Source organism: Chelonoidis abingdonii, chromosome 1 (genome assembly GCF_003597395.2).
Source record: "Chelonoidis abingdonii isolate Lonesome George chromosome 1, CheloAbing_2.0, whole genome shotgun sequence".
Lineage (NCBI taxonomy): Eukaryota > Metazoa > Chordata > Testudines > Testudinidae > Chelonoidis > Chelonoidis abingdonii.
This window is the reverse complement of record NC_133769.1, coordinates 59,064,090-59,075,442: the sequence shown is the minus strand read 5'-3', so window position 1 is coordinate 59,075,442 and position 11,353 is coordinate 59,064,090. Positions and strand designations below refer to the sequence as shown.

At 39.7% G+C, this 11,353-nt stretch overlaps 1 protein-coding gene across 3 annotated transcripts in view; it reads left to right on the top strand.

Annotated features, from left to right (window-relative positions):
• ADAMTS20 (ADAM metallopeptidase with thrombospondin type 1 motif 20) overlaps positions 1–11,353 on the top strand; it is a 202,294-nt gene that overhangs the window by 33,443 nt on the left and 157,498 nt on the right. For 2 of the 3 annotated variants that reach the window (XM_032804591.1, XM_032804590.1), the window contains exon 4: positions 8,532–8,794. In XM_032804591.1, the coding sequence (XP_032660482.1) occupies positions 8,532–8,794 (263 nt within the window). Of the gene's footprint in view, positions 1–7,130; positions 7,204–8,531; positions 8,795–11,353 lie in introns of those variants that run through there. The other variant, XM_032804592.1, reaches the window with a different exon arrangement.

Sequence of the window (11,353 nt, the reverse complement as noted above, 5' to 3'; positions counted from 1 at the left end):
TGCAGAGGAAGGCGAAAACCCCCCAGGGCCTCTGCCAATCTGCCTTGGAGGAAATTTCCTTCCCGACCCCAAATATGGTGATCAGTTAAACCCTGAGCATGTGGGCACGACTCACCAGCCAGACACCCAGGAAAGAATTCTCTGTAGTAACTCAGATCCCACCCCATCACAGGCCATTGGGCATATTTACCGCTAATAAGCAAAGATCAATTAATTGCCAAAATTAGGCTATCCTATAGTAGTGTAGTGTAGTGTACATTTTTCAGCAGTTGAGTGTATAGACCTGCATGCATCTTCATGATTTATTGAAGACTGCAACATGATGTAACAGGGGGAAAAGACATCTGCAGCTACCCTCAAAGTTCAACATCTAGATCAATATCTAGAGTGGGCTTAGAAATAATTTATTTGAGATTCTAGGTGTCCATCAACTATTGTTCCAAACAATAGGATATCAATTTACTATTATAAGACTGCCATTTTAGAAGTATTTCTCATTATAGCTAAGTGTTTGAAACCTATTGACATAATAGATACCTTTCTTGTGCTTTTAATATGAGCATAAAGGCTTTGTTTATATGACTTCAAAGAAAACACAAAAGTGTGCAGCTTCATAGCAGAAAACTGGAGAAAGTAATTTATGATGTTTTGTTTGACCTGGCATTGAGAAGCATCCTGTTTAATAAATTCTTTAGCTTTGATGAGACTAAAACTAATGTGAGCTCATTCTGAATGTACATGCATTTCATGAATGTTTATTCAAAACTGAAAATTCATTATTACCATATTTTTCTCAAGAGAATAGTGGTCAAAAGAAAGTTAGACTGTACCCTTTCCTCTTAAGGAATATATGATTAAATATTTGAAAAGATCAATTCCCTGAAAATGTTTAGTGGTGTGGTTTTAGTGGTTTGTGCTTGTGATTTTAATCTTGGAAAATGCTTATTACATACTAGAAGCTGAAAGCCCATGCTGTCATGTGGGTTTAATTAGTAAGATCAGGTATTTGTAAAAAAACCAACAATCCTAAAATGGCTCAGAACTTAAAAATTGGACGGTAACAGAGCACAGATTTTGCAGTTGTGTGGGTGGTTGTGTTGATTTATGTTTGGGGTAGTGTGGGGAGACTTGTGCTGGTGGTGAATGGGACATGTGCTGCAGTGAGGAACTATTTGTTATTGTGTGTGCTGGTTGTGTTGTTGTGTGTGGGTTGTGTTGTTCTGGGAAAGTTGTGTGGATTTGTATGAGTGGCAAATGAGAGGTGTGTGCTGCAGTGAGGAGCTATGTGTGTTTGGGGTTGTTATGTGTAGTGGTTGGGTGATTGTGTTGATTTAAGTCTAGGGGGGTTGTGCTGGAAGGGATGTGTGGATTTGTGTGGGTGGCAGCTGGGCACATAGGTATGGCAGTTGAGCCAAGTTATTCACCATCTATGCAGTTTCCCTCATACAGTCAATGAAATTGTAAATAGATTAGCTGTGGAGGAAAGGTGGCGATTAGTTGAGTTACCTCTAATATCACGGTGATCCAGGACTCTTGGCATGGCATAGATACGTGCCTTATAACTGTGTACCTCACTGGTATAATTCATAAAGTCAAAATGGCTGAGAACTTAAAAATTATGTGGTAACAGACTGCAAAACTGAATAATGATTCAAATTGGTTATACTCTGAACAACAAGAGCTCTGTCATACTTGTAGCTGCTTCTATCACCTCACATTGACTCAGAAAACATTTTAGGCTTCAGAGTGACACAGTGACATTCCTAGAATCTTGTTAGGTGGATTTTAAACTTGGAAGCAGTAAGTATAAGGTAAAAACTCTGTTTATTCATAGGTTTTAAGGGCAGAAATGGACCATTATGATCATACAGTCTAATCTCATGCATTACACATGCCATAGAAATTATATTTCTGTATATGTATTTTGATTAAGGTTACTTCAAAAATATGATGATATTCATTGATAGGTATTGTCTGTCAGGTAGTTTGTACATTATTTTAAAATCAATGACATATCAATCCTCAGATTATTCCTTGTATAAAAAAAGCAAGAGTTTCAGTCAAAATCATGTAAATATTACACTGACAGTTATAATTTTTGAGTGCTGATCTGAAATTGTCTTTTATATTTCTATTCAATGTCTGCTCTTGCACTAGGTTTGTATAAGGCCCCATTCTTGGTTAGTTTTAGGTACTACTGTAATAAACAAAATTGATAATAATTGCACTTTTTAAAAAAAACTACACATTATCCTTTATCCAAATCATGGTCATTGTCATTTCACTGATCTGTCAGATTTTGCAGTTTTTCTAATCAATTTCACTTTTAACCAAACAGTTGCTTTTTGAATAGGAACTTCTAGACTACCCTTAACGTGAAAACATGTTTCTATTTATATTTGTATTGCTATATGCCATTTTATGATGCTGCAACACTTTGTAAGCCTTGTAGACGCGAAACTGCAGAAACATGTTGTAGTTAGTTATCTATAGTTCTGTTAACAAAACTGCATAACAGTGAAGAACTATTCCAATATTATCAAAAAGAATCCATCTACAATCATGTGAAATAAATCATTCAACTTGGTCAGATTTGTACAACATCTCATTAAAGAAAATTCTCAGAAAGAAAACTCATTTCATTCTCTGCCCTTTCCATCATATCCACAAAATGAAAGATTCTGGGAAACTAGCTTTGTAAAAGTAACTGTGAGAGTGCACTGGGAATCAACAGCTGAGCCAGCACTCTAGTCACTTAAACACCAATTAAGTCCCCCCAGGATGGACCTGATGGGGGCCTAATTAGTGGGTTAGAATGGGCTGGGGGAGGATTAATGAGCAAATTGGCCCATTAACACAGGAGGACTAAGAAGGCACAGGAAGGAAGTGCAGGGGGGAGAGAGAGAGGCTAGCAGGGTCAGAACCAGGAACATTCTATGGGTTGAGAACTCTTCCCTTGCCTCAGCAGAGAAAAGAGGCAAAACTGTTAATAATTTATGGTGTGTGGATCAGTAATGTGATGGAAAGAGCCAATGTAAATAAACTGAAGTGGGCTATTTAGTGGCTGAAGTTCTCTGACTGTGTAGATAGAGCAGAATATGGGAGCAGACTAGTTCCCTGTCACATGGATTATTTCACCTAAATCAGAGATTCTACAGGGCCTTGTCTGCACACAAACTTGGACAAGTATAACTAAAAGTGAGTTTTGAAACTATTTAGTTAAATTGGTATAAATTTGTGCATGACCAAATTAACTAAAAGGGTACTTCTGAACTGATTTAGTAAGCTGGGTGCAAGTTTGTGAACAGATATTCTTAGGTTGGTTTAAAAGTAGCTTAAACTGCCAGAAGTTTGTGTAGAGAGAAAGGGCTAAGTCTCCTTTTGTTAATTCAATATTGTCACAGTTCAGGGTAACTGTTCCTATATTCCTCCTCCTCTCTGGTCCACCAAGGGCACCCACTGAGGCTTCTGGCTCACCAGCTGCTATCCCTCTTGGATGGAGACATGTCTCCCCCTCCTGACTGGGTTTTTTTTTCCAGGCTGTACTATTCCCTGCCCACAGTGTGAATTCTCCAGCAGGTCAGCCTACATAAGCAGGCCTGTTTTGCTTTTCTCCTCAGAGGCTATAAACAGAGTAATTGCCCACAGTTTTAAGTTACCATGCAGTTTTTTTCTAAGCAAGAGCATTTATTCTTAAGGTAAAAGTATTACAGAGAAAATGTATTAAAAACCATAAAAGAACCCCCCTTTCCATAAGGGCTTTGGTTGGTGTCAGTCCTTCCAACCTCACGTAAAGATTGGAGCTCTTCCATTGGACAGAAGGTTCTGTTTGCTGGATCAGAAAAAAAATCCGTGAGTCAGTTTAAACTCAGGCTATTTATCCAAAAGTTCTTTCTTTGTCTGTTGGCCTCTTGAAAATCCAATCTGAACTAGTACAGGCAAGCCTCCTAAGGAGATGGTACCACTCTGTAGATGTTACAGTCTGAGTGAATTTGCCTAATCACCCCCCAGTGTTCTTAGCTCCTGGAGGACGCTGGTTACTTTCTCCCACGGAATTACATTCAATTCCTGACCCCCAATTATACTTATATATATACTTAATACAGTAAGATCTCCAAAAGATATTGCAGGAAATGGCCATATCTGTCACAAATATATCCACTATTTTTCTTGAATTGTAACTCAGCATTGTTTGACATAGCACTATTGAACAATTCCTTGAAATGCCCCCCCATGAAAGCTATGAGAACTTTGAAATCATAAAGAGCAATATTGTTAGTGAATGGATATGAATTACCATGAGCATAAATGAGATCAAAATCTGATCCCCTTGTTTTCATTAATTTTTTTCATGAACATTTATAAATGTGCAGCTGTGAATAAATATCCCACATCATAACTGTATGTCTCCAGTTTAAAATCAAGTTTTTCATAAGAATGGCCATACTGGGTCAGACCAAAGGTCCACCAAGCCCAGTATCCTGTCTGCTTACAGTGACCCAATGCCAGGTGTCCCAGAGGGAGTGAACCTAACAGGTAATGATCAAGTGATCTCTCTCCTGCCAGCATTCATACTCCAAAACTTAAAATTGCCCTAGATTTTTAACGCGGCATGGCAAGACTCTCAAGATATGTCTACACTGCAACAAAACCCTCATGGCAATAAGTCTCAGAGCCCAAGTCAACTGCCTCGGGCTCATGGGGCCTATGCTATAGGGCTAAAAATAGTAGTGTAGACATTTCTGCTGGGCTGGCACCCAGGCTCTGAAACCTGGTGAAGGTCTTAGAGCCCAGGCTTCAGCCCAAGCAGATATGTCTATGCTTCTTTTTATAGCCTGTCATTTGACCCGGTCCTGAGACTCACTATTGCTTTTTGCAGTGCAGACATACCCTCACAGATCAGATCCATCGACATATTAAACTGATAATTGTAAATTTTCTGAAAGCTGCCAGATTCCAATTTTAATAGGTCTTTGTTGATATTGTTCATTGTATCCCAATCCCCATCCTCTTGTAAGCTCGTCCTGGTTCTGAAGGCAGGACAACATATGGCAACACATGGTGGAGATACAGTGACCTCCTGAAGGCCTTTACATTGCTGAACATTGTCCAGTGACTGGTATGCCAATTCAATTACATACTATTTGTGGAATACTCCTCCACCAGCTTGCTTTCCCTGGAGCATAATTCTCTCAGAAATGATACCTTTGTTATCACAATCCAGTGAATTATGATACTAAAATCCAGTTAAGCCCCCTTACATGTAGCCATGTGGCTATACATGGGCAATTGTGTGGTCATTTTTCTTTTAACTGTGGGCATAAATTATAGTTCAGTGCTTTTAAAAATATTAGGAGTAATATTATGCATTTGAAGCCATATTCTGTCACCCTTACTCTCACTGAGTACTTACGCCATACATATTTGCACTGATATCAAAGGTACTCGTCATGGAATATGGTGCTACTCACTGTGAGTAAGAGTAGGAGAATGTGACCCTTTATGATTGTATCCTCACAGAATAATTAGCATTTTAGTTTTTTAAGTATTAGATAACAAATCAGCTCTACTGAAAACCTTTGCTGTATTTGCTGTACTTGTTCAGACAGAGTTGCGCTAAAAAATAAAGGATTAGATTCATTTACTAGTGAAAAGTAGCAGAACCATTTACAAGCAGAGTCACAGTTTTGTATTCCGTAGAAGATGTATTGAGAAAATTGCTGTTGGGTGCCTCTCCTCATTTACATTGATTTTATATCAGTATCCATCCATTGACTTCCTTCAAGTTCATCCACTGTTAGCCTCTGACAGGCAAATCAGACTTTGGATATTTATTTTGGTTGGCTTGCTTTAGACACCGAGAATGGGAGTCACAAGGGGAACCTAGGAGTCTTGCTGCCACTTTAGTACCTAAGTCTGACATTTGGACCCTACTGACATTTACAAACCCCCTGTTCAGGAGCCTTCTAATTATGCAGGGGACTGAAGTCCCTAGGTACTCAAGTTTCTACTGCTGAGCATGTGCAAAGCCACCTCAATCCTGACAGTGCACAGCAGCTCAGTGCCTCACTCACTGATCATTCTGAGTAGGATTCACAACATAGGTGTTTCCCACCTATGTTGCATTTGGGGCCCGATCTGGTGGATGTTCTCAAAGCACATCTAAACCAACATAAAACAGCTGGGGGATGAAGAGGAGTAGTAACTCCTCCCTTATAACTCAGCAATTAGGCACTCACCCAGGCTGTGGAAGACCAAGTTCAATTCCTTCCTCTGCCTAATGTGAGATGGGATTGTGAACTTGCATCCCCCACTTCCCAGGAGAATATCCTAACTACCAGGCTATGGGGATATTCTGTAGCAGGGCTTCCTGTCTCTTCTGTTGGAACTATTCCACTATGTATAAATAATTAAATATGGATTGGGCTAGAGCAGGATCAAGAATGACACCAGCTAGACTTAGGTGCTGAAGTCCGTTTAGAGGCAAGGCTTAGGCCAAGTTCCTCTCTTCAGTATTTCCTACTGGCTAGCTTATACGGCTCCATGGTCAGTGTGCTGGCTTTTGCGAATCACTTTCTCTGGGGCCTAACTCTCCCCATGTATTATATAAGGAGTTGGGTGTCTTAGGGTATGTGTGAACTTCAAGCTGGGGGTGTAATCCCAAGTTTGAGGAGATATACCTGCTCCTAGCACTGATCCAGCAACTGTGCTAAAAATAGTGGGTAGCCCTGGCGGCACAAGTGATGGAAGGGCTAGGTGCCCTGCACACATACCCATCGGAGACTCTAGGGACATAGTCAGGGTGGCATGCCACTTCTAGAGCTTGTGTTGCTAAGGCTGTGTCTGTCAGAGCTAGCACGGGTATGTCTCCTCAGATTGGGACTAGGGGTTTTTGGTGCACAAAGAATTCAGGCACTTAATTAAATACAAAAAATTATGTTTACATGATAGTAAGGACATAAAAGTGTAAACAAAACAAAATCTCTGTAATGACCTGAGTTAAGTCTTCAGTGTCAGCCTTGTTTATACACTTCCTGGTTTTTGTTGGTTTGTGTCACAATTTTACTATTTAAATGTAATTTTTTGTATTTAATGTCCCTGTTTTATTTTAAAGAAAAACAATCCCATCCCTTTCATGGAAGATTATAAAACATACATTATTTACCTGAAGAGACCAGAACTGGTACCTTTCCAGTCTTTCAGGTAAACACAAACTTAAGCAACATTATTGCTAATGTATTATACATTTTTATTGATCTAAAGTTGTGTTATTTATTTGATTTTACAGAACAGTTTCTTCTGAGTTGCTTGAATATTTAGTAAACGTTGATTGTAAATGTTTTAAATTTGTATGTTATTTGCTCACCAGATGATAAATTGCCTTTTTGTTCATGAAAATACACTGCTCATTTTGACATTTAATAAAGCTTATGACATATATGTGAAAAGCAGCACTTGTGCATGCATAAAACTTTTCTATGCTTAACGTATCAGTTACTGTAGGGGTAACTTTTTGGTTTGTGCTATAGTATCATATATGGACTAAAGAACATTGGGGGGGGGGGATTGTGGCTGTGGCTAGCTATGTGCTACAGTGGCACGACAGTTTCATCACCCTTTGAAAGTATAGATCATGAGCTCCTCCTCCCTGTGCTAGCTTAGTTTAGTTGGCTGAGGGGGGCAATGGCCCCAACTTCACTGTCTTTCCTACTTCCCTTGATGAGACTAGTGGCGTTAGCTTGGAGCAGGACTTGTGGTCAAGGAGCACAAACGGGGAAGGCTCCACAACCTGGCCCTTGATTATGCATTCCTTTGTCCTCTCTTTCTTCCTCCTCTGTGTGTCAAATTCTTGCTTCTTTGACTCCTTCACATACATTTAATGCAATTAATCTGTGTCCTTGCAGAACCCCTTTGAACATGTGCAACCAGAGTCTGGGCAGAGACAGCAATTGGGTAGCAGTTCTGAGATCTTTCTTTTATATCTATGTTTGTTTTAAGCCTTGATGGTGAGTGTAGCCTATTACAATGAGTTGTTGTCTTGTCTACAACTGCATAGTATCAGATTTTCCCCCTTAAACTGAGGTTCATGCAGGCAGACATCACACTGCTCTTGTCCTTCCAGCTTGTCAGTTTGAATTTTAAAATGATTTACATTCTAAAAGGTATATAACATGTCTCTTTCCCCTGTTTGGGACTAGGACAATGTTTTTGCTCTGTGTTTGTACAGCACCTAGCACAATAGGGTCCTGGTCCACATTGACTAGGGCTCTTAGGCACTAGGGTAGTAGCAGTATCATTTCTTACAATGATACCAAATATTGGACAGCTGTATAATAGTGTACTGTAAATGTCCTATTTGCTATTCCTGTTTCAGGCTTCCCTATCTAATGTTTTATGCTTACATTGATTCATTTTGGAAGCAGATCATAAATATTACAGCTTTCTCACTTTATTTTGTGCAATCTTTCTACTTACTCTCGTTAAGTTTAGAAACTGCGTGCTATAGTAACTGTTTTTTTTTTATCTTACAGAAAAAGAGATGAAGAAAATCAGTTTACCATTTCCAGACTATGGCAGTTTAAATGAAGACCTAAATATTTTACAAAAGGCCACAGTTTTAGAGTATGCTTTTAAAAATCTGTCAATAGAGGTTGATAGAAGCAATCCACATTCCCGGAAAAAACGTTTTCTTTCCTATCCAAGATATGTAGAGGTGATGGTTACAGCTGATACCAAAATGGTTCGCCACCATGGACGGAGCTTGCAGCACTATATATTAACTCTTATGTCAATAGTAAGTAAACCTAAGTGATGTTGCCAATAGTAAGTGAATTTATTACTGTTTGGTATTTTCCATGTAAAATTATATACCCTTTAAATTTACTGGAGCATCTGCATCCAGTCAGATGGAATTCTGTATTGAAACAACGACCTTCTGTAAACATAGAAGATTGGGGTCAGAACTTTTAGCTGGTAGCTCTGACTTCAGTGCAGTAAGATGCTACTTACCATAAGTGAACGTGCTAAAATCTAGCCCTTGATTTGATAAAACATTAAAAGAATTAGTAATACATAATAATTCACTGTAATATTAAAGTAAAATGAATAAATGTACACAGCAGTGCAATTTTTGTAGCTGTTGTAAGAACATGTAGCTTTTGTAAGACCATGTAGCTGTTGTGAAATAAAATGCCCAGGTTATTTTATATTTGTGCTACAAGCATTTTCAAAATAATAATCAGATTCTCAACTGGGTTCAGCTAATGGAGCTATTTCGATTGCAAGCTGTTTGGGTCAGGGACTGTGATTTTCGTTCTGTGTTTGTACAGCGCCTAGCACAATAGGGTCCTCGTTCATGTTGACTAAGGTTCCGAGGCACTAAGGTAATAAACAATAATAATAATAATAATAATAATAATTAGTAATAGTAGTACATAATTAACACCAGCTGAGGATCCAGAGGGAAGAGAAGACCCAAATGCTAGTGCGGCTTAGGGATAGTGTCTCTGTATGTGGTCGTCGTCATAAAAGGGATGATGAGGAGGTGGAGGCTTGGTTCTGGTCTTCCTCCTCCTCTCCTGCACACTGACCTTCTGGTTAACTGCAGACAGAAGCACATGCTGCTACTTTTGAAGGAATGCTGCAGTGGTTGCACACCCTAGAACTGAGATCAGAGACATTGCATTCCTCCTACAGCCTACTCTAGTATGTCCCTTAATGAAAGAATTTGGTCCGTAGCATACTCAACCCATTTGCACTGAAGGAAAAGCAACTGATGCTGAGCATTCAGATTGGACAAAAAGAGATCTATGAGTGATGTCATTAATATAAAGGTAACTTTATATTGACTTGGGGCAGATATAGGTTGGGTTCAGAGGTATGTTACAGAAACATAACAGGGTGTCAGATAAGGCTTAAATAAAAATAGGCAAATGTTCAAAATTAAATACTGTACACCAGATCCTCAGTTGATGTAAATTTGCGAAGCTCCTTTCCATTCCCAAGAAGGAAGCAAGTAAGACCACAGGCTTTCTTCAGTCAGTGTCCCTCTGCACAGTACATTGTCAGCCTCCAAGCTGCCAAGACAGAGAGGCTCCCTTCCTCTTGGGACCTCTATGGTATGAATAGGATTGATAGGTCTCCCCTTTGAACCCTTAATAACATCTTCCCTTTACTACCTACCAGTGAAGACTGCCCTTTTAGTAGCCATCACATCAGCTGAAAGGTGGGGAGGGCAGAGATTCATCCCCATATGATGGATCCCCCTTATACAGTATTTCAGAAGGCTGGAGTTATTCTCAGGCCTCACTTCAAGTTCCTGCCAAAAGTAGTTTGAGTTCTATAGGAACCAGTTTATTCATCTCCCAGTTTTCTTCCCAAGCCTCACCCAATCCCAGCGGAAGCTAAACTTCATACACTTGACATAGTAAAGGCATTGTCATACTACCTTACCAAGACAAAATTATTTAGAAACACATCTAGACTGGCCCAGATCCTCAGAGGTATCCAGATTTTTAACTTCCATTGATTTCAGTGGAAGTGAGGAGCCTAAATACTTTTGAAGATCTGAGTCTTTGTGGCCTTTGCTGATAGGGTCAAGTATCAGGCAGTATCTTCACAGAAATCTATCAGAATGGGTGTCCAACTACATATGGACTTGTTATGAGCTGCCCAAGTTGAATCCACTTGGACACATTAGATCTCATTCCACCAGAGGTCAGGCAACCTCTGTGTATTTGAAGAATGCCTCTATTCCTGAGATTTGTAAGCCAGATACATGAAGCTTTGTCCTCACATTTACGAGACTAATCTTTTGGTCAAAGCTTCCAAATAGGATGCTCATTTTCATAGGGCTGCACTGCAATCATTGTTTAGGAAGGACTCTTAGTACCCATCTCCAGTAATCAGACAGCTACTTGTTACTCACCAAGAGTTGAATCCATGTGGAAAATCACTTAAAGGAAAAAGAATGGTTACTTAAGTACCTTAGAATAAATGTCATTCTTTAAGATGTTTTGTCCACAAGGATGCGACAACCTTCCCTCCTTTCTTGCTACTATATAATCCTTCCCACATTGGGGTTGGGTATTGGTGAAAGAACTGAGAAATGGTTGGGCCTGCCTCCCCTTTATACTGGGGTAGTGTGGGGAGGGAGGATGTGAGGTTATCTAGGGCACAAGTGCAGCTGTGATGGACACTTCTGGCCAAAAGAATCCAATATAATGCACATGAGATGTACATACTGTGACAAAGTTCCTCCTCTACCTTGGTGGGTCCTGCGCTTATTGGCAGATTTGCTCACCTCAGTGATCTTCCCCACAGTCTGGGTCAGCTCCTCCTGTGTTTGATCAGG